The 22,394-nt window shown below is 52.4% G+C and overlaps 1 protein-coding gene across 3 annotated transcripts in view; it reads left to right on the top strand.

The window, feature by feature from the left end:
- Window positions 1–22,394, top strand: part of RNF213 (ring finger protein 213) — a 3,248,263-nt gene that overhangs the window by 2,784,578 nt on the left and 441,291 nt on the right. For all 3 annotated transcript variants that reach the window (XM_069655189.1, XM_069655190.1, XM_069655188.1), the window contains one exon: window positions 13,363–13,457. In XM_069655189.1, the coding sequence (XP_069511290.1) occupies window positions 13,363–13,457 (95 nt within the window). The remainder of the gene's footprint in view (window positions 1–13,362; window positions 13,458–22,394) is intronic.

Raw genomic sequence — 22,394 nt, 5'->3', positions numbered from 1 at the left:
AGAGATGCTTCCCTGCACGGTTGGGGACTTCACACCGGATGTCTGCACGCCAGAGGCCTGTGGCTGACAGAGGAGAAGGACCTTCACATCAATATCCTGGAGCTGCGGGCAGTGTTCTGGGCCCTCAAGCAGTGGTCGAAGTGGGCGGTAGCGGTCGGGAGCGGTGCTCCTCTACTTCATTTAATTAAGTTTTACAGTTCCTATACTTTTATTTTAAAAAGAAACCGTTCCGGAATGGTTTCGTTTTAAAATAAAAGTGTAGGAAGAGGTTGAAGCTTTCACTTTCAGTGCACTGAGAGTTCCCCTAAACATCAGGAGCATGTGTTTTGGGGTTTGTATTGTGCATGGGAGGGGGGTGGTGATGGATTTTTGGGGAGCTGTGCAGGCTGGTACGGAACATAGTTCCACTGCTTCTTTTCGTACACTTCGACCACTGCCCTCAAGTCATTCCTTCCGTGCCTGAAGGGCAAAGTAGTGAGGATCTTCACAGACAACACCACCACGATGTTCTACATCAGGAAGCACGTGGGTACTCGATCCCCAGCGCTCTACAGAAAGGCGCAGGACCTGTGGCACTGGGCCGTTGGAAAAGAGATGTTCCTCGTCCCCTTTCTTCTGGCAGGAGTCACGGACACAATCACCATCTTCCTCAGCAGGGAGTTGCGCTCCTGCCATGAGTGGGAACTTCGGCAGGAGCAGGTGGGCGGCATCGTCAAGTGGGGCATGCCCCAGACCGATCTGTTTGTGACAGCGGCGAACTGCAAATGCCAGAAGTTTGCCAGCAGATTCCCCCAACCGGGGAGCATGGGGGGACACGTTCTCCTTCCTGTGGGAAGGCCTGTTTATATATGCGTTACCTCTGTTGCCTCTCCTGCTGCGAGTCATCAACCAACTCAAACAGGCTGATGCAGGATGATACTCATCGCCCCGGCATGGATGAGGCAGATTTGTTACCTGGACCTTCTCAGCCTGGCAGTGTTTCTCCGGTCATGCTGCCGGTGGTCGCGGATCTGCTCACCAGGGAAGGAGGTGCAATCCTGCATCAGGATCGCTGAACCTGAGGCCTTGGATCCTGCAACAATAGAGTTTGGAGGATCCGAGTTGCCAGCGGACTGTAGGGAGGTCCTTGCCAAAGCCAGAGCATCGTTGACTGTTAAGTGCTACTGTCACAAGTGGAAGCGTTTCACTACGGGGTGCCAGTCGCAGATGTTCTTCCCTCTGAGGGTCACGGCCCTGCAGATGCTTCCATACTTGTTGTCCTTGGCCAAGGTGGGACTGGCGCATGTGCATCTAGCGGCTATCTCCCGCGACACCAGGTCTCCAGGAAGATCTTCTCTTTTGTCCCACAGTCTCATCAAGGACTTCTTCAAAGGATTGTTTCCCACCGGTGAAGGCTCCTGCCCCGGCGTAGGACCTCAACATGGTGCAGACGATGCTCACGGGGGTCCCCTTCGAGCCTATGCATCAGGCCCCTCCCAAGTTCCTCTCGTGGAACACGGTTTTGCTTGTGGCCATCACCTCAGCCAGGAGGGTGGGTGAGATACAGGCCCTATCCTGCAAACAGCCATATGTGACTTTCCACGAATCGAGGGTGGTGCTGCGGACATACCCTTCTCCAGCATGGGGTCTGGCATGGATTCACATGCTCATGAATATTCCCCGTCATCAGGGAATATTCCCCGTCATCAGGGAATCCTCGGTAAAGAAAAAATCAGTATCAGTTTCGTTTCTGATCTGTCTTTCTTAGTAGTAACCAATCACTGATCTCTGGGTCATACTGCCCCCAGCCAATGACTGCCCTCTCCCTAAGCCCCGCCTCTGACAGCCATCCTCAGATTTTTACCGCACGCTCAAGTGTTTGGAGTCCTCGTGTTTAGCTCTCGAGTTTTTTTGCTGCGTTTTCACGCTTTTTCAGGAGATTTCTCATTTTTACGGTTTAATCGAGCCTCAAGCTCCACCGTTTCCACTTCCGACAACGGGGACCCGTTTCGGAATTCTTCTACGCCCCTCAAGGGTGAAGTTTTCGTCGAGTTTACACTTCTTGGAGGTTTCCGTAAGATCTGCGGCCTACCTCAACGGACATGGCCCAGGACAAGGGAAGCTCGACGCCCGGATCCAAGCTGTTCAGGTGCTGCCCTGGATGCGGATTACAGAACGTTTTCAAGGAGGACGAGCATTCGCGATGTCTCTACTGCCTTCATGAGGATAAGACGCACGTGGAGAAAGACTGTGCGTTCTGCAATAACCTTTCGGAACGGACCAAACAAGATCAGTGTTCCCGCCTCGCCGCCTGGCTGGAGAAGGGCACAGCAGGCGAGAAGGCAAAGAAGAAGTCTGAGCAGGCTTCTAAATCCTGTGAGGGCTCCCCTGCAACGGGGGCCCAACAGAAGGCCAAGCACCGCGAGTCTGCGGGCACCGGGAGCACCGAAATGTTGGGCTCTTCGGCTGCCAAGCAGGGCGCTACTTCCCCGACGCGTTCGGCCACGAGCCAACGCTCTGGTTCTGGGAAGAGTAAGTCCGAGAACCCGGGTAGGCCGCTGGAGCGGACCCGGTCGATCTCGAAGGGGGAGCGAGGCGCTGAACCTCTCCACAAGGCGAAGGCCCAGGACGCACCTAAGGTGGTGAGGGCTTTGATCCACCTTGCAAAGGCCTCTACCGAAGTGGTCGCTGCGACCCTGGCGGAGCCGGCTGAGACTACGTCTGTGGAAACGCCCTCTGGGCCCAGAGTATCCCTGCCACCGTGGAGGGAATCCTCTTTCCAGCCCATCGTTAAGACCCCCGTGAAGTCCCCGGCGGAATAAGAGGGGTGGGGGCCGGTGGCCATTACAGACTCGGAATCAGCCTCTGAGGAGGAACTGGGAAACCGAGAAGGGCCTCAACGAAAGGTCCTTAGGCCTCAACGAGAGGTTCGTAGGCCTCAACGAGAGGTTCGAGAAGGTTCGATCCCAGGGGGCGGTCCCTGCTGACGTGATCGAATATAGCGACGATGACGACGAACAGGGCATCCCGTCCGTCGCAGCCATTGCCCGAGCCCCAGGATAGCTCGGCTGCCATTTTGTTGGCAATCCAATCCTTATGCACCGAGATAAGGACGAGATTACCACGGACCCCGACGGAGGATCCAGAACCAGGCCCATCGGGAAGCCCTCCGAACAAGCGGAGGAGAGTCCACCCCGCTCCGCCCTTCGTGCCTGCGAGACCGGTGTACCCCTCATCCCCCTCGCCGGACCCTAGAGAGGATACGGCGACGGATACAGCGACGGGGACGGACGATGACGGCGGCGATGACACAGCGGACATCCCGTCATCAAACCCCCCCACCCCCTCCGCGGGCATCTCCAGCCGACGAAATTGGCTCTTTCCACGCCATGATAACCAGGGCATCTGAGCTCTTCCAGCTCTGCCCTGAAGAACAGAAAAAGGAGGGGTTTCTGTACCAACGACGAGAGGCCAAGAGGAAGACAGTCCTCGCGGTGCCTTTACTCGACGACATCTCGGACGAGGGGCTTGCTGTCCTCAAGAACCCTTCCACGACACCAGCCAAGCGGGACAGGTACGAGAAGAAGTACTGAGTCCCCGATGCCGCCCCCTTGTGCCTCAGGGCCCAGCCCACGCCGGACTCTGTTGTCTCGGCAGCAGCTAAGAAGAAGGCAGCGGGTGCGGCGGCTTCAACTTCCACTTCCCCGCTGGACAGCGAGGGCAAGAAGTTGGACTCTATGGGACGACGAGTCATCTTGTCGGCAGCGACGACGATTAAGGCGGCCAATGTCTTAGCGATCGTGGCCCGCTACGACAGGGAGCTCTGGTTCAAGATAGCTCCCCTGCTAGATTTCCTGCCTGATGACAAAAGGGCGGAGGCCCTAGAAATTCTGCAGGAAGGCGAGGTGGCGTCGGATCACGCATAACGGTGGCAACGGACATTGCCGATACCGGATTTCGCCAGCTGGGCAACAGAGTTTGCCTCCGACGACGACGGCAACAACCTTTTTGGTAAGGCGGTGGATGTGTCCCTACAGGCCATCAAAACCGACCCAGAGACGGCCCGGGCCCTGGGGGTGCTTCAACAGCGGCGGCCCTTTCGGAGCTCCGGAGGCAGACAGGGTGCCCCCAAAGGATCCAGCGTTGGCTCCTCTACTTACCGCCAGGCGGCCCGCTCCTCCTCCCAGGAGGCCTTCAGGGGTCGCGGCAAGCAAGGGGGTTCCCGCCGCTGTCGCCAAGGAGGCCAAGGCGGCAAGGCCACCTCCAAGCAAGACTGACCCGGCCGGGTTGTCGGGCCCCCACCAAAGCACCTCGGTGGGAGGCCGGCTGACGAAGTTCGTCAGCATGTGGGAGTCCATCTCCACTGACCATTGGGTGTTGGACACCCTGGCCAATGGGCACTCGCTGGAATTCCAAAAGAAGTGCCCTCGCATTGCTCCCGTGGCCAGGAAGGAGAATCACGTCCCTCAACTACTGTTGGAGGTAAAGGCGATGCTCAAGAAAGGTGCCATCGAGCTCATCCCCAGAGGGCTCCGGGGCTCCGGAGTGTACTCAAGGTACTTCCTCGTCAAGAAGAAGACAGGTGGTTGGCGCCCCATCCTGGACCTGTGTCGCTTAAAACAAGTACATCAAGGCGCAGAAATTCAGGATGGTCACCCTCCAGCACGTGCTGGGACAGCTGGAGGAAGGCGACTTCCTATCGTCTTTGGACCTGGAGGATGCTTACTTCCACTTCCCTATTCTAAAAAGGCACAGGAAGTTCCTCAGGTTCGTGGTTCAGGGACGCCACTACCAATTCAGAGCCCTACCGTTCGGATTAAAGTCGGCACCCAGGGTTTTCACCAAGTGCCTGGCACCAGTGGCGGCGCGGCTGGGTCTGCAGGGGATCCACGTTTACCCCTACCTGGACAACTGGCTAATCCGGGCAAGGACAAGGGAACTCGCCATCGAACACACGGCGAGGACCATCCGGTTGCTCACGGAGCTGGGGTTCGCCATCAACTACCCCAAATCCCACCTGGTTCCATCGCAGATAGCACTGTTTTTGGGAGCGAAGCTCGATACAGTGGGGCAATTGGCCTCCCCCTCAGAGGAGAGGACCAAGACCATCCTGGGCAAGGTGCGGCGCCTGCTAGCCACGGACGTGGCCAGGGTGAGGTCCATCAAGTCCCTCCTCGGGATGATGTCCTCATGCATCTATCTTGTACCCCTTTGCAGACTTCGGATGCGTCCCCTACAGGAGTTGCTCGACGCCCGCTGGCTTCAGGCGAGGGGCTGTTTCGAGGACAGGATCCCTCTCGACGAGGAGTTCCGTCGGGCGATCTTATGGTGGGGCATCCGTGCTCACCTCACGACAGGCACGGAATTTCAAATCCTGGCGTTTCAGGAGACGGTGACAACGGACGCCTCTCTGGAGGGTTGGGGGGCCCACACCGGAGACCTCCACGAAGAGGCCTTTGGCTCCCGGAGGAGAGGTCTCTCCACATCAACATTCTGGAGCTTCGAGCAGTGTTCTGGGCTCTCAAGTCGTTCCTTCCGTCCCTCAAGGGCAAAATGGTGAGGATCTTCACCGACAACACCACCACGATGTTCTATATACGGAAGCTAGGAGGCACCAGATCCCCAGCCCTATCCAAGGAGGCCCAGGATCTGTGGCACTGGGCCGTCGCCCAGGGGATGTTTCTGGTTCCCTTCCACCTGGCAGGAATAAAAAACACCATCGCAGACTCACTCAGCAGGGAGCTGCACTCGTTCCACGAGTGGGAACTGCGCCAGGACCAAGTTGATCGACTCTTCCAACGATGGGGCAAACCCCGGATCGACCTGTTTGCGACGGCGACGAACTCCAAGTGCCAGAGGTTCGCCAGCAGGTTCCCACAGCCGAGGACCATGGGCGATGATTTCTTGTTCCCTTGGGACTGCCTGTTTCTATACGCGTTCCCTCCGTTGCCGTTGCTGCTCCGCCTCATCAACCAGCTCAAGAAGTCCAGGTGCAGGATGATCCTCGTCTCACCGGCGTGGCCGAGGCAGATCTGGTTCCCGGACCTTCTGGACTTGTCAACGTCGCCACCAGTCAAGCTGCCGTCGGACGCGGCTCTTCTCTCCAGAGAAGGAGGCACCATTCTCCATCACGACCCACAGTCGCTGAACTTGCAGGCCTGGCTCCCGCAGCACTAGAGTTTGGAGGGTACGATATCCTGGCTGATTGCAGAGAGGTTCTTGCAAAGGCCAGGGCGTCCTCAACTCTCAAGTGTTACGGTCATAAATGGAAAAGGTTCTCTGTCTGGTGCCGTGCACAGAAGATTAACCCTCTGCGGATTACGGCCCCTCAAGTGCTGCCGTACCTACTGTCGGTGGCCAAAGCTGGACTGGCTCACGCCACCATAAAAATACATCTGGCTGCCATCTCCCGATATACCAGGACTACGGGACGGGCGTCCTTGTGGTCTCATCGCCTGGTGAAGGAATTTATGAAGGGACTATTCCGATCATTCCCGCCGGTGAAGGCTCCTGCCCCAGCGTGGGAGCTTAATGTGGTTCTGACCAGGCTCATGGGAGCCCCATTCGAGCCTATGCATTCGGCGCCTTTGAAGTTCCTGTCATGGAAGACAGCGTTCCTCGTGGCCATCGCCTCTGCACGACGAGTGGGAGAGATTCAGGCCTTATCTTGCAAGCCTCCATACTTGACTTTTCATGACACGAGGGTAGTGCTGAGGACGCACCCCTCCTTCATGCCCAAGGTGCCGTCGGACTTCCACCTCAACGAGCCCTTGGTGTTACCAGTTTTCTTCCCGTCGCCTTTGACGCCGGCCGAGAGGACTTTGCACTCGCTGGATGTAGCTAGAGCGCTGAAGTTCTACGTGGACCGCACAAACAGTTTTCCGAAGACGTCACAACTGTTTGTGAACTTTGGGTCTGTGAATCAAGCGAAGGCTCTCTCTCCAGATGGCTCTCCGGCTGCATCATGCACTGTCATCGGTTGGCGAATCAACCGCTGCCCGGCCGTCGAGTGCCCACTCCACCAGAGTGTTTGCTGCGATGACGACGTTCCTGTCTGGTGTGCCCCTGCTGGACATCTGCATGGCTGCTACGTGTAGGTCCACGCACACCTTCACGAGATTCTACTGCGTCGACGAGGTAAGAGTAATTGCTTCTATTGAGCCTTGCCACCTCCCATCGTTGTAATGTTGTACTGCTATGTATTCTTTATTCATGAGCATGTGAATCTTTGCCAGACCCCGTGCTGTAGAAGGAACAAGATACTTACCTAGAACTATTGTTCTCCAGCATGGGTCTGGCATGGATTCACATGCAAACCCTCCCTCTCATACCCCTCTGCGACTCTTCTTGATCATACTGCCACTTTATGTGATTACCAAATTTGAAGATGGCTGCCAGAGGGGTATCGGGAGAGGACTGTCATTGGCTGGGGCCGTATGACCCAGAACACAGTGATTGGTTTAGAGGAGAAATATAGTTCGTAAGTGAAACTGTTTTTTCTTTTACCAAGGGTTCCCGGCCTGACGATTGGGAATATTCATGAGCATGTGAATCCATGCCAGACCACCCATGCTGGAGAACAATAGCTACAGGTAAGTAACTTTTTCCTTTTCAAAGGCTCATAAAAGATCCAGTCTTAAGGTGAAAAGGTCAAGAGCACTTCGCTCCTTGCAATCTTCTTCGGTCTTGACGTCTTCCGCCTCGTATTAAACTGCCATGTTGGAACTGCTTCCTTGTGTGCTTTGCCTCGCTCAGAGTATGCTTTCGCGCTCTACCTTTTATCCGTGTGGGGAAGTGTGATGGAAGTCAGGTGTGTGTAATGATCAGTAATTGCCTGACAATTGTATTGGGAAATGTCAGATATACGGCTTTGGTGTTAATTTGTGTCTAATGCCTATGGGATTTTCTCTCCCCCATAGGAACCATCTTTATGCACTTGTGTTACACAGCACCCTCAGTGAGGGGTCCCTCAAACATAGACTCCATACCCTGAGACTGACTACTGTCTCCCAGGGCATGTAAAGTCCCCATTGACTTTACTAGTCAAATCCTATGAACTAAACCAGTACAACCCATCTTACTATGGAAGTACTGGAAGGGGTTAATCGTTTTTCCCCTATGCTCATTTTCGAGAGGGTACCGTACAGTACCTCTCTCAAATGTTTCTGGCTGGTGGCAGTGGTTACTACCTTAAATATTCGACCGCAAATATTTCTCTAGGGGATTTTCCCATTGTTCGAGGCTACCACTTTTTCTGACAGCCTCTAAAATACCACCGGTGCATTTTAATATTAACTTTGCTCCGGTAGGTTTTATTTGCCAGAACTTATATATAACTTATTTCTCGTGTCTTTCTCTACGATCCTAACCCAGGTCGGGGATCCTTTGTTCGTCCGTTGGTGGGCTTCTGCCCAGAAGCCTTCCTTCCGGCGCCACTGAGTCTGGGGTGGGTCCATTGTGTGGGAGGGGGAGTAGGACCCCTGGACAGGGTTGCCTCCGCAACCCATGTCGCACTCTATCCTGATAGGTTGGAGGGTCTCCCGCCAAGATGACCACTCCACTGTGTGAGTGACAGATAGGCTGTATGAATGGTAATCTTTTTGCATAAAAGCAGGGTCCTGAGGACTGGAAGAGCAAGACGTTGCCACTGGAACTAAGAAGCCGAAGAGGAGAGAAGCAAAAGACATCTGCAACGACTGAACCACTGGTGAAGCCCTGCTGCAGCGTCTCACCACACAACGAGAGGAGATCTTCATCTGAAAGAGCCTTCTTCTCTTGAGCTGGTGGGGCCAACCAGTTTGCCAATCGCCTTCCCAAACCTGCTGTGGTCGAATCGCCAGTGCCCTGCACTTGGAGACCGGATTGCCAGACAGCTATCAACCCGGACCGCGATTAAAAGGAGCGTACCTTCTAAAATTTCGTTTGGCAGCACTGCGGCTGGTTTCATCCCTGGGTAGTGCAGTACCTGGAAACTTACTCCACGACGAGAGCCACTCTTGCACTGCTGGACCCCTCGAACTGCAGGAACTACCAGAATCAACCGCCACCGCAGGAGCTACTTCTTCATTTTAAAGGTACATTGTTCCGCCAGGCTGCCCTTTCTTCGCGGTAGCACTAAAGGTGTTTTAAATCCTTTACCTACCTGTTGGGTTGGCCGCCCCCCTCTCTTAACATTGTCTTTTCAAACCTTTGCACCCACCTTTTCAAATATCGTTAACCAAAGACTTGACTGCAGCTACGAGAACATTTTGCTCCTGGGCCCTTGCCCTGTACCACTAACTTTGGCACAGGCCTATTGACTCTGGTCACATTTGTTAGACCTCCCTGTTAGGGAGAATTCTCTGTTTAGGCTGAATTTCCTAACCTAGTGAGTCCCCCAGCAGCTTTGCTGGATTTTTGGGGTTTATTTTTTCTCTCCTGCCAAGAGTGAGACTCTTTTACCCTCACTCTTGGACATGATTTGAGTGTGTTCCTTGATTAGAAATGTGTTTTATGGGCTATGGGGTCTTTTACTCCATAGGGCTTCATGTGTGTTTGTGATGTGTGTTACACCGCACCCTCCGTGCAGTAACACAGGGGTGTCATAGTGACCCCCAAACATAGACTCCACACCATGGGACTGACTACTGTCTCCCTGGGTCTGTAAAGTCACCATTGACTTTACTAGTCTTACATTCTCAACAGAACCAGTACAAACCATCTTATTGTGGACGTACTGGTCGGGGCAATTTGATTGCCCCGGGTTCTGTTGTTCGAGGGGGCACGTCTCAGTCCCCCCTGATCGAGTTTTGGCTCGTGGCAGTGGATACTACTTGAAATATTCAACCGCGAATATTTCCCTATGGGATTTCCCATTGTTTTAGGCTAATACCTTTATTTAATTACGGTAGCCTCGAACATACCGCCGGTTTATTTATTTATTATTAATTCTCCGGTTGGTAATTTTTGCCGAAACTCGGTTCTAAAATGGCGTAGGTGTTTTCTTCTGTGACTCTGACCCAACGTTGAGCCCTTTGTTCCACTTTTGGCGGGCTTCTGCACAGAAGCCCACCACAGTGGTGCCATCCTGTCTGGGTACCACAGGGGGTGTGGGAGGGGGTTTAGGCACCCTGGACTGAGTTGCCTTGCCAACTCATGTCGCACTCTGGTGTGATTGGCCCAAGTGGTGAGCCACCCCGCTCACCACTTAGCATGTTTGAGTGACAGCTAGGCTGTATGAATGGGGGGTTGCTGCATAAAAGCAGGGTCTTTGGGACTGGTTCTTCAGAAGTCGCCACAGGACCTAAGAATCCGACGAGGGAGCTGCTGAGCCGACCTGCAACGACGACGCCACCGGCGGAGCCCTGCTGAACCGACTCTTCACTCCCAACGACAGAGGAGATCTCCAGTCCGGAGAGTCTCCTTCCTTTGACTGGTGGGGATAACCAGTTTATTCTCCCTTTTCGCCCCTGGGACCATCTTGTGTCCGCCCTACCTGTGCCCAGCACTTTTGGTAGCCGGAATACCACTTTTTACTACCACCGCGAAGAGAAGGGTTGTACCCTGTGGTGGGGTAAACTCCGCGGCTGGCCTCATCCCTGGTAGTGCAACGACCTTTACCTGTCCTCTTCGTCGAGACCAGTTCTTCCTCGAGACGACGCCGCGACTTTCACCCACTACCAGGAACGTCTGCCCCCGCTGGAGGATCCTTTCCACCTAAGGTACTGTGTTCCGCCTGGCTTCCCTTGCAACCGATTGTACGAGGTAGTTTTAGCCCTCGGCTCTCGATCCTGGTTAGCCTGGGACACCCTAACTTATCTTTTCTAAAAAGTTCACTGCTTACTTTGAGAACGCTTTGCAAGACTTTTGACTTTGTCTAAACCGTGTGATCTTGGACATATTTGCGCCTAACTCTCTCTAAGAGCGGGCCCGGCCTATGGACTTTGGCCACCGTTAGACTCGACCTTTTCTTGCCTTGCCTTTGCTTCCCTAAAGTCTGTGTGTTGTGTACTTTTCCTAAGTTCTGCCTTTTTTCCCTCCCAATTTCGTTAACCTATCAGAGTGCCATCTTTCGTTAAACGCTCACCTCTGGTTGGAAATAAGTGGTGTTAACCAAGACTTGTCTGATAGGGGAATTTGCGGAGTACCTAGTATAGTAACAGTGTTTTTGAAGTGATTTACAATTATAGTGCTGAAGTGTTTCTAATAGTGTGTCTTTTTAAATAAATAATTATATACCTTTTTGATACCAAAAGCTCTTGTCCGTGTCTGCTTGTGCTATTGTGTCTGAATGCCTATTATGTATACTTTACATACTGCCTAACTCTTCTTGAGGGAAGTCTGACTGCTCAGCCACAGCTACCACAGTGAATCTGTGTGGTGCAGACTGCTACCAAGTGGGTTTACTGCCAACACCTGTAGTCTTAAATCTTTTGCAGTGGTCCCAGAGGGAACTGCACAGGTTTCTGCCTAACACTGCCTTCTCGAGGTTGATTCTCCATTCGAACTGTGTGGTGCACGCCTTTCTTATAACTACTCTTTCTTCCCCCTGTCTAATCATTGTGAAGTGCCATTTTGCTCAGTTTTCATTCTAAGTATTGCTTATATGGATGCACTGTCTTGCTGAACTGGTTCACAACTGATGGGAAGTGTTGCTATGGTATATAAGAGCCTATTTCTGAATAACCTGTGCTTTCCCATCCTTGTGAGGAATTGTTAGAGGATCCCTTGTGTGTAGTTTTCACTGTGCGGTTGTGCTCAGTTTTCACTCTGGTTCACTTGGTCTACAATTCATATAGGGAGTGTGTATATTTTTTCCTTGACTTAATTTAACTTGCTTGATATTTGTGATACATGTGTTTGATTAGAAGTGTATAAAATAAATATACATCTACTTGTTAACTACAAAGCTTTGGTCAGTGTTTCCTTGTTCCATAGTCTAGTGGGCCTAATGTGTAAACCCTGAATACTGCTCATTTCCCTCTTGAGTTAAGTCTGACTGCTCAGCCACAGCTACCAACTAAACCTTTGTGGTACGGACCGATACCAAAGGGAATTTATTGCTCTCACCTGTAGTCCTAATCTTGTGTAGTGCACCCTAAGGGAACTTCCCAGGATTCTGCCTAACACCCGGGGAGTCGCGGATCTGGGGGCGTCCTCACACATATCGGCCACCTCATGAATCATTGCTGTCGTAGGGAACGTGGCAGAAGGTAAGTGCAAATGCAGGTTTTGATCCTCCAGCCCTTAGTGACCCACCTTAAGGCAGTCAGTTGGTTCAATAAAGTCTGCTCCATTGAGACTATCTGACGTTGGTTCAAGTTGGTTTGGGGTATTTGAGATTGAAGAGATAGTTGTCTCCTCTGTCTCGCTTGCCCCTTGCACATTTGATTTCATACTTTGTATCAGTTTTGTTGTAAAGGTGATTTTAGATTAGTATATAGTCAATTTTTCTTAGTAGCGGTTTGGTGTTGAATAGGTGGAGTTGGACCTGCTTCAACATTGTCCTCATTATCTGTCGTAGTTTTTTTAAGTGATCCTTTGAGCTGTTTACATCCAAGCTACTTGATTGTTTACTTCTTAGAGCAGCTGCCATGGATTGACTTTCAAAATACTGTCTGATCGGTTGCAGACCCCTGAGTGCAAGTAGAAAGTTGTTTGTTTTGGTTTATTTTGCCGCTGTTGCCCCCTCTTTAATTTTTTTTAACGTTTTAAGCTTCTGCTTCAAAAACAAAATTTGTGTACCTGTGCAACCCCTCTCCTTGCAAGTTACTTTCTGATGAGCAATGTGGCACAAATGCATTATTTGCCCATTATCCACGTGCAAGATGGCAAAGTATCCTAAAATGTCAATTTTTCAACCAGGACCCTACATGAGTATGTTACGTTTCTGGCAGTTGTGCATGGTGGCAAGAAACAAAAAATGTACTAGTTCAAATTAGTATATGCAAACCATTTAATAAAGAAAAGCTGGGCATGCATGGCATTTATCTGCCCAATATGCACTTGCCAGCTGTGCAAATGTACTGAAGATGGCAATTTTCACCAGTACCCAAACATGGGCATGTTGTGGCCACTGCAATATGACGCAAAGAAAGGTTGATTGATGAGGAAGGTCTTTACGCTCACCAACTAACAGAGTATATTTTACTTTTCTGTCCACTTCCATGCTTATTGATATATTTTTCATTTTCTGTTTCATGGTTGTCTTGTATTAGAAAAGTGGTAGTCTGCCCTAATTCTGACAAATCTTAATAACATTGTCCCGTGCTAAAACTCTTTCTGAGCTAAGCCTAGCCATTTCCTTCATGTGGTACACCTGCCATTCCCAGATATGCACCTGACTCTACCTGGCTTTGTTTGCACCCTGTCTTCTTAAACCCACATCTATTATCTTTTTGACAGTGTGGCCAGCCAATGCAAGTTTCACGATGTGTCGACTGCGGGGCTGCGATTGGAGGCACTAATCACCAGCCAGAACAGGGTTTTCAGATTATCCAGTAAGTTTATACTGGGCTCTGCCCATGGCATGCATTGTGCTGCCCAAATTCAGCTTCCGAGCTGGTTCATCTTCAAACCATGCTTTCAACTAAACACAACTAGAATAGCAGAATTATATTTGAATTTTTGCTTAAGTGTTGTACTAATTTCATGATGTTGTTTGATTGATTCTTACCCAGTAAGTCCAATGAATGTTTAAGGGTTCAAGAATTTCAAAAAATGTCATCTTGATCCTCCTAACCTACAAAGTCACCTAATGGGGTTTTTGGGATTATTTATTTTTCTGTAATGTGTATTCTTGCTGCATTATGTTTCGTCACAGCAGAATTGTACTTTGATACTAGAACAACATATGCATTACTGGACGACAACTGAGGACCTAAGGGGGGGTACTATGAAAGGTTTTCTTTTGCAATTTTCCCTCCATAAGATTTCTATGCAACTCCCTTTCTTTTTGCTTGTTTTGATCCATGTCCTGACTTTTGGGAGATAAGTAAAGCCTTCTGCTTTACTTGTCTTCCTCTTTTGCTCATTCTTATGAGGAAACTGACTATAGAGAGACTGTTTCTCTTTATGAATTCTTGTATTGCTCCAATTGCATTCATCTAATTAAAGAAAGGAAACCCGGGATGTGCTAATATATATAACAGTGCAAAGCTACCCCCACCCCGGGATTAAATAGATATAAAAAACCAATATGGAGGTAGTCCATTCCGGCATCCACAGTAAGAACAATCCCCAAACGTCTTACACCAAATAAAGTGGAAAAAACAATAAGCTGTTAAAATATTAAAAAAATACTTTAAGAAATAAATATTAACACCCAATCAATGACATACAAACTACTAAAATGCATACTAACTGTAAAGACTAGAGGGGGGTGTCTGTACTCCTGCTCTCTATATGACAGAGGAGAGGCGCAGAGGACCCCAGCCAAGATTCTCTATTATTGGTAACGTAGTCGAGCAATCAAGGCCTAGCTTCTTAGGAGGTGATGCAGGCTAGTTCTTAAGTACAGTGTGGTGCCCAAGCACCCACAAAGGAATGTCCACACACTGTTTTAGGAGGGGAAAGCAGTTGGTTAGAACAATTGGCAGAATACTGGGCCCCTACCGCTAGGCACAATTCTGTATGAGGATCCCCCCACCTGGGCAACCTGTAAAGTAAAAGATATACTACAAGCCCAGTCCATATATTTTTCAATTAGTCTCATTTCCTTCTAAAATGGTTCTACCACCCCAATGTACCTGGAATAGCAGAGTTCCTCAAGGAGGCGTCGATGGATCCTTCTTGAGTGACTCCCCTTAAGGCAGGAGTCGCGGATCGTCGATGGGCCTCGAAGAAGGATAACTTGGCGTCGATGATCCTCGATGAAATGTTTGATGGTGTGGAGGCAGCGGCTTTGGTCCTGGCGGTGCTCATCAACGATGAATCGAAGACGTCCTGCAAGCATGAGGAGTGCGGGGCACCTCGATGTTGATAGTTCAGGACCGCAAATAGTCTATGAAGTACTTTGGCTCAGCAAGGGCGTCGAGTCGTCTGGCATCTCTGCGGTCACCTGTGGCAGAAAAACCCACCGGTGGATTCTCCTCGGCGCGTCTGCGGCCTCGACTTTCTCCGGCGGGATATAGCTGTCGACGGTGCTGGCGAGAGATTCCTTCAATTCGATTGTCTTAATTAATGGAGTGTTGCTTCTCCGGTCGGCGGCGGCGGCACAGCGTCAAGCGGTTCCCACTTTTGGGCAACACAGCTTCGATGGGCCTCCAGCGATAGTAGAAAACCTGCGATCCCTGGTCGATGACGGTGGACGGAATGTTCGGTGCTTCTCTTGTTCTCCTCAGCGATCCCCATCTCCGGTCGGCAGCATGTCGAGGGTCTGACTTCCAGGGAGGTAGGGCGAAGGTTAGCGGTGCTCGATGGTCCCTCGGAGCTCGGGAAGAGGGCGCCTAACCAGGTCCTCTCTCGGATCAGTCTTCGATGGACTCGACAGCTTTCGGATCGGGTTGAAGCAAATGCAGCAGCAAATCTTCTTCAATGTGGGTTTCAAGGATAAACTTCAATTTCAATGTAAGTTTCAACTTCAGCTTCTGAATGAATTCTATCAGTGAGAGGCCCCCAGATATACTGTTCCGTCTCTCATGCATTCTGCTGGGTCACACTCAGGCAACCAATCGCTCAGAAGGGCATTCGGCAGTCAGTCAGCCAATCAGGCATGCCGTGCATTCAGGTCATTCTCCTCTCTCTCAGACACTCGCAACACGGAATGTGTATTGGTACAAGTACCCAAGCATTCAGCACCACACACTGCATTCATACCAGTTTCGGGCAGGGCTGTCTCATCATTGTGTTTCATACCAGAAACCAGACATCCACAACAAGAAGTGCATATTGGTCACACACTCCATTCAGCCAGGTCCCACCCACAGGGTCTGCCCACAACATACAGTCACTGGGAAGGCTCCAGCCAGTCTTTCCTGAACTTCCCCACAAAACCATATGTGGAACTTCCACCCAACAGCCAATCAGGGGGAAGGGACAGAGTCAGGGCTTCCCGGGACTTTGGGAAAAACAAGGCAACAGGCAATAGAAAGCAAGAGGCCACAGGGGCCATCTTGTTTCCTATCCGGAATCAACTGATTCCAGTGGCAGGGCCTGGGTAGCCCCAAAATGGAGGATACTCAGCACACCTCTCAGTTTCAGCATGGAGCTGCCACCAGCCCATACCCTGCTCTGTGGGTCACACACAGGTGCCAAAAACAAAGAGTATCCCAAGGGTCTGTACATCAAACCAAAAATAGGAAGAGCTGCACTGCTAGGGGTCCCACATGGACTCCTGGGTAGAAAACAATATAGAACACATGAAAAAAGGACTAGAGGACAAGGACAGGGAGGCCCTGTCCCTCCAATGCATTTCCAGCATCACACTAACATAGAGACTCAAACACTAAAGATGGTGTGTGGAACACACATTAAGTGTATCAATTCACAATGTTGCACAAAAGTGCAAAATGTTACTACGTATCCTATTCAATAGGAACTGACTATCTCATACACATCCTAAAAATTTCATTAAACATACTCTGTATTAGAATATCAGATCTGGAGTGCTAGAACTCTCTATGGTCCTCAAAATGGTATCACAGAAGCCTTGGCATATAGCAAAGGCTGGGCTCGACATTTTTCTGTTTTGTTAATCCAAAGAAATTGTGAACAGTCACTATTAATGCTTGAGATTTTTATTCAGTAACCCCAAAATAATTTGCTCTAAAAACAATCTTGAGCCTGTGTCTCTCATGGACCGTTGGATCTCTTCATTCTCACTGTGGAAAAAATGGAGAAAAAAAATATAGCCATTAATGCCGTAGGACTCTAATGTAAGTCCTTGCTATCCAAACTTGAAGTTAGTCCCTAATAAAACCAATTACCTCAAAAGTACTGTGTTGTAGTTCACGAATGAGTCGCAGGAAAACAGTGAGCAGGAAAACAGTGAGACTAAATCTCCCCATATGAAGTCATCTATTAAAAACACAAATATGGGTTTTAGAACTACCAAATTCACCTAAATGCTGCCAGAAAACAGACACTGAATCAGTCCAATTAGCATAAGTAAATAATGTGTGAAACAGCCCCGTACTAGGAGTCTATACACACCCAGTATAGTGGTCAGGTACAACCTTGACAACCTCTGTTTAATGCAGGGACTGCCACTGTGATGTCCTACAGTTGTCCTGAAAAAATAAATGAAGGTGTAGCTGTTAACACAGCAAGAAAAACGAATCGGGGACCTCTCATCCCTCTAACCTCTGAATCCATAACTTTCAAACAGAAGAACTATTGATTTGTGGCAGCTTCCACTCAATACATGTAATCCCATCCGCCGTGGTTGGCGTGGCTTGTCCACATCACAGGATAATTCTTACTGCAAATGTAAATCTATAAAATATATAGCCTGCATTAGAACCCTGGTTCTCATTCTGTAAAAGTGCTACTATTCCAAAACCAACAACAGAAAGCCTCCCTGTGCCGGGGGGGGGGGGGGATTGGCTTACCTCAGACGCCGCTATAGAGTCCATGCCGGTGTAGCATCGAAAAATGCTTATCTTCTAAAAATGCTTTGACTCCTAATGCGCATGTGTGAAATCCAATCGCCTAGCAAAATCTAACTGTACATGTTACTATTTTGCTTACCCGTCAGAAAATGCTTCCTGTAGCGATTTTTGAGAGTGTGCTTTTCGTAGCCAACCCTATGTTGTACGGGGCAGCGCTACATTAACATGTTACCAATGTTTCCCCAAGTTTCGTATTAACCCCATGTTCTCCAGCATGGGGTCTGGCATGGATTCACATGCTCATGAATATTCCCCGTCGTCAGGCTGGGAATCCTCGGTAAAGAAAAAACCAGTATCAGTTTCGTTTCTGATCTGTCTTTCGTAGTAGTAACCAATCACTGATCTCTGCGTCATACTGACCACGGCCAATGACTGCCCTCTACCTAAGCCCCGCCTCTGGCAGCCATCTTCAGATTTTTACCGCACGTTCCTGTGTTGGGATCCTCGTGCTATTGCTCTCAAGCGTTAGTGCTATTTTTTCACGTTTTTTCTCAAAAACTTCGTTTTTCGGTCAAAAGAGCCTCAAGCTCCACCGACTCTCCATCCGATCAACGGGGACCCGTGTCGGATTCGTCTACGCCCCTCAAGGGTGAAGATTTCGTCGAGCTACGCTTTTGGAGGACTCCAGAAGTTTCTCAGGCCCATCTCGGACATGGCCCAGGAGAAGGGAAGCTCGACGCCCGGAAAACTGTTCAGGGTCTGCCCTGGATGCCAGCTACAGAATGTCTTTAAGGCAGACGAACACTGCTTTTGTCTTTACTGCCTACATGAGGACAAGACGCACGTGGAGAAGGACTGTGCGTTTTGCGGCAACATGTCGAGCGGACCATGAAGGACCGCCATCAACGTCTCGCCAACTGGCTGGAAGGGAAGAGCCCGTCCGGCGAGAAGAAGAGGAAGAAATCCGAGCGGTCTTCTAAGACCTTTGAGGACGCCTCGGCGACGGGGGTCCAACACAAGGCCAAGCACCGCGAGTCCGCTGGCACCGGGAGCGCCGAACGGTCGGGCGCTACGGGCGCCAGGCAGGGCGCACCCTCCCCGGCGCCATCAACCACGAGCCAACGCTCTGGGTCGGGTAAGAGGAAGGCCGAGCACCCGGCAAAGCTCCTGGAGAGGCCCCGGTCGAGCTCGAAGGCCCCATCGGAGGGGGAGCGAGGCAGTGTCCCCCCCTCAAGGAGAAGGCGGTGAGTGCACCTAAGGTGGTGAAGGCCTTAATCCATCCGGCCAAGGCCTCTATCGAGACTGTCGCGGCGGCCCTAGCTCAGCCTGTGGAGGCTACACCAGTGGTGGCGACCTCGGGGCTCAGAGTCTCCCTGCCACCGCGGAGGGAGTCCTCTTTTATGCCCATCGACAGGACCCCCGTGAAACCTCCGGCGGAGAAGAAGGGGGGGCAGGAGGTCATTGTGGATTCGGCCTCAACCTCTGAGGAAGAGCTGATCGAGGTCTTAAGCCACGGCCTTGGCGTGGAAGAAGACCAGCCCGTCGGGAGGGATCCCGACGCAGGAGACGACGATATCGTCGAGGATGCCGACGGGGTCCCTGACCGCCCGTTGGACTCCACTCTGCCAGCGCCGCAAGACAACTCGGCGGCCATTTTGTTGGCTATACAGTCCTTATGCTCGGAGATAAGGACGAGACTACCGTTACCACCAGTGGAGGAGCCACTCCCGTCGGGGGATCCAGAACCTGGACCTTCTGGCAGCCCTCCCCCCAAGAAAAGAAGGATTCACCCTCCACCTCCTTTTCAGCCGTCGCGCCCCGTTCAGCCCTCCTCCCCGTCCACGACTCGAGGGGATGATACGGGGACTGACACGGCCGCGACGGGTATGGACGATGAGGTGTACGACGAGGATCTGCCGTCGTCGCGTCCCACCCGGGCTTCCCCGCCCGACGAGATTGGATCGTTTCACTCCATGATCGCCAGGGCATCCGAGCTCTTCCAGCTCTGCCCTGAGGAGAAGAAGAAGGAAGGTTTCCTTTATCAACGGCGCGAGGCCAAGAGGAAGATGGTCCTCGCGGTACCTCTACTGGACGATATTTGGGATGAGGGCCTCGCCCTCCTCAAGAACCCATCCACGACGCCAGCTAGAAGAGACCGGTACGAGAAGAAGTACCGGACGCGGCCCCCTTGTGCCTCCGGGCACAGCCTACCCCGGACTCCGTCGTCTCCGCGGCGGCCAGGAAGAAAGCGGGGGGGGTGCGGCCTCCACGTCGACTTCCCCGCCGGACGGCGAGGGAAAGAAATTGGACACGATGGGCGCAGAGTCATCTCGTCTGCAGCGACGACGATTAAGGCGGCCAACGCCTTGGCTATTGTAGCCCGCTACGACAGGGAGCTGTGGTACAAACTGGCTCCTCTGCTGGACTTCCTACCGGACGACAAGAGGGCGGAGGCCCTGGAGATCCTACAGGAAGGTGAGGTGGCGTCGGACCACGCCATCACTATTGCGACGGACATCGCCGACACTGGATTTCGCCAGTTGGGCAACGGCGTGTGTCTTAGGCGGCGTGGATGGCTCAAGGCTACGGATTTCCGTCAAGACGTACAAACCAGAGGTCTGGACATGCCGTTCGATGGGAACAACCTGTTTGGGAAAACCGTGGACGATTCCCTTCAAGCCATTAAAGCGGACACGGAGACGGCCCGTGCTCTCGGGGTTCTCCAGCAACGGCGGCCGCCCTTTCGGAGCGGCGGAGGCAAGGGCGCCTCCAAAGGTTCCGGCGGCGGATTTTCCACCTACCGTCAAGCGGCCCGTTCATCGTCTCAGGAAGCTTACAGGGACGAGGCAAGTCAGGCGGACCCCGCCGTCGTCGCCAAGGAGGTCAAGGCGGCAAAGCCTCGTCGAAGCAGGATTGAACCGGCCGTGGGGTCGGGCCCCCACCGAAGCACCCCAGTGGGAGGCCGGCTGGCGAGCTGCGTCTTCGTGTGGGAGTCCATCTCCACCGACCGTTGAGTGCTGGACGCCCTAGCCCAGGGCCACGCGCTCGAGTTTCAAAGAAGGGGCCCGCGCGTCCCCCCTGTGGCCAGGAAAGAGCTTCATGTCCCTCAGCTTCTCCTGGAGGTAAAGGCGATGCTCAGGAAGGGCGCCATCGAACTCGTCCCAAAGAGGCTTCGGGGCTCCGGAGTTTACTCAAGATACTTCCTCGTGAAGAAGAAGACGGGAGGATGGCGCACCATCCTAGACCTACGACGACTGAACAAGTTCATCAAGGCACAGAAGTTCCGGATGGTCACCCTCCAGCACGTCTTGGGTCAGATGGAGGAGGGCGACTTCCTGTCGTCGTTGGATTTGGAGGATGCCTACTTCCATATTCCCATCCTGAAGGGGCACCGAAAATTTCTCAGGTTCGTGGTCCAAGGGCGTCACTATCAGTTCAGAGCCCTTCCCTTCGAACTACGGTCGGCGCCCAGGGTATTCACCAAGTGCCTCGCACCAGTGGCGGCGCAGCTGCGCCGAGAGGGGATCCACGTCTACCCTTACCTGGACGACTGGCTCATCCGAGCCAAGACGAGGGAGCTCGCCGTGGAGCACACGGCAAGGACCGTCCAGCTTCTCACGGACCTGGGATTCTCCGTGAACTACGCCAAGTCCCACCTGGTACCCGCGCAAGACGCACTGTTTCTGGGAGCTAAGCTCGACACAGTGTCCCTTCTGGCCTCCCCGTCGGAGGAAAGGACCAGGGCCATCCTGGGCAAGGTACAGCGGATGTTGGTTGCCGACGCGGCCAAGGTGAGGTCCATCAAGTCCCTCCTCGGAATGATGTCTTCCTGCATCTACCTCATTCCCCTGTGCAGGCTCAGGATGCGCCCGTTGCAGGAGTTCCTGGACGTGCGCTGGATCCAAACGACGGGCAGCTTCGAGGAGAAGATCACACTCGACGAGAGTTTCCGACGAGCGATCCGGTGGTGGGGCACCCGCGCGCATCTGACGGCGGGCATGGACTTCCAGACCCCAGGCCACCAGGAGACAGTGACCACGGATGCCTCCCTGGAAGGGTGGGGAGCGCACACTGAAAAACTGCACGCGAGAGGCCTTTGGCTCCCGACGGAGAAGTCCCTCCATATCAACGTCCTGGAGCTCCGTGCAGTGTTTTGGGCCCTCAGGTCCTTCCTTCCGTCCCTCAAAGGCAAGGTGGTGAGGATCTTCACCGACAACACCACCACCATGTTTTACATCAGGAAACAGGGCGGAACCAGGTCCCCAGCACTGTCCAAGGAGGCGCAGGACCTGTGGCATTGGGCCGTCGCCCAAGGGATGTTTCTGGTGCCGTTTCATCTGGCAGGGATAAAAAACACCATCGCCGACTCACTCAGCAGGGAGCTGCGCTCGTGCCACGAGTGTGAACTACGGCAGGATCTAGTGGATCGCCTCTTCCGAAGGTGGGGCACACCCCAGATCGACCTGTTCGCGACGGCGTCGAACTCCAAGTGCCGGAGGTTCGCCAGCAGGTTTCCCCAGCCGAGGAGCATGGGCGATGCTTTCTCGTTCCCCTGGGAGGGCCTGTTCCTATACGCGTTCCCTCCATTGCCAATGCTGATCCGGATCATCAACCAGCTCAAGAGGTCACGGTGCAGGATGATCCTCGTCGCACCTTCATGGCCGAGACAGATATGGTTCCCGGACCTTCTGGACTTGTCAGCGTCCCCGTCAATCAAGCTGCCAGTGGACGCGGATCTGCTCTCCAGGGAAGGAGGCGCCATCCTCCACCACGACCCGAAGTCGCTGAACTTGCAGGCCTGGCTCCTGCAGCGCTAGAGTTTGGAGGATACGACATACCGGCCAACTGCAGAGAGGTTCTTGCAAAGGCCAGGGCGTCCTCGACTCT

This window comes from Ambystoma mexicanum, chromosome 3q, assembly GCF_040938575.1.
Source record: "Ambystoma mexicanum isolate Mex_15411 chromosome 3q, UKY_AmexF1_1, whole genome shotgun sequence".
NCBI lineage: Eukaryota > Metazoa > Chordata > Amphibia > Caudata > Ambystomatidae > Ambystoma > Ambystoma mexicanum.
This window is presented reverse-complemented; position numbering and strand designations above follow the sequence as displayed.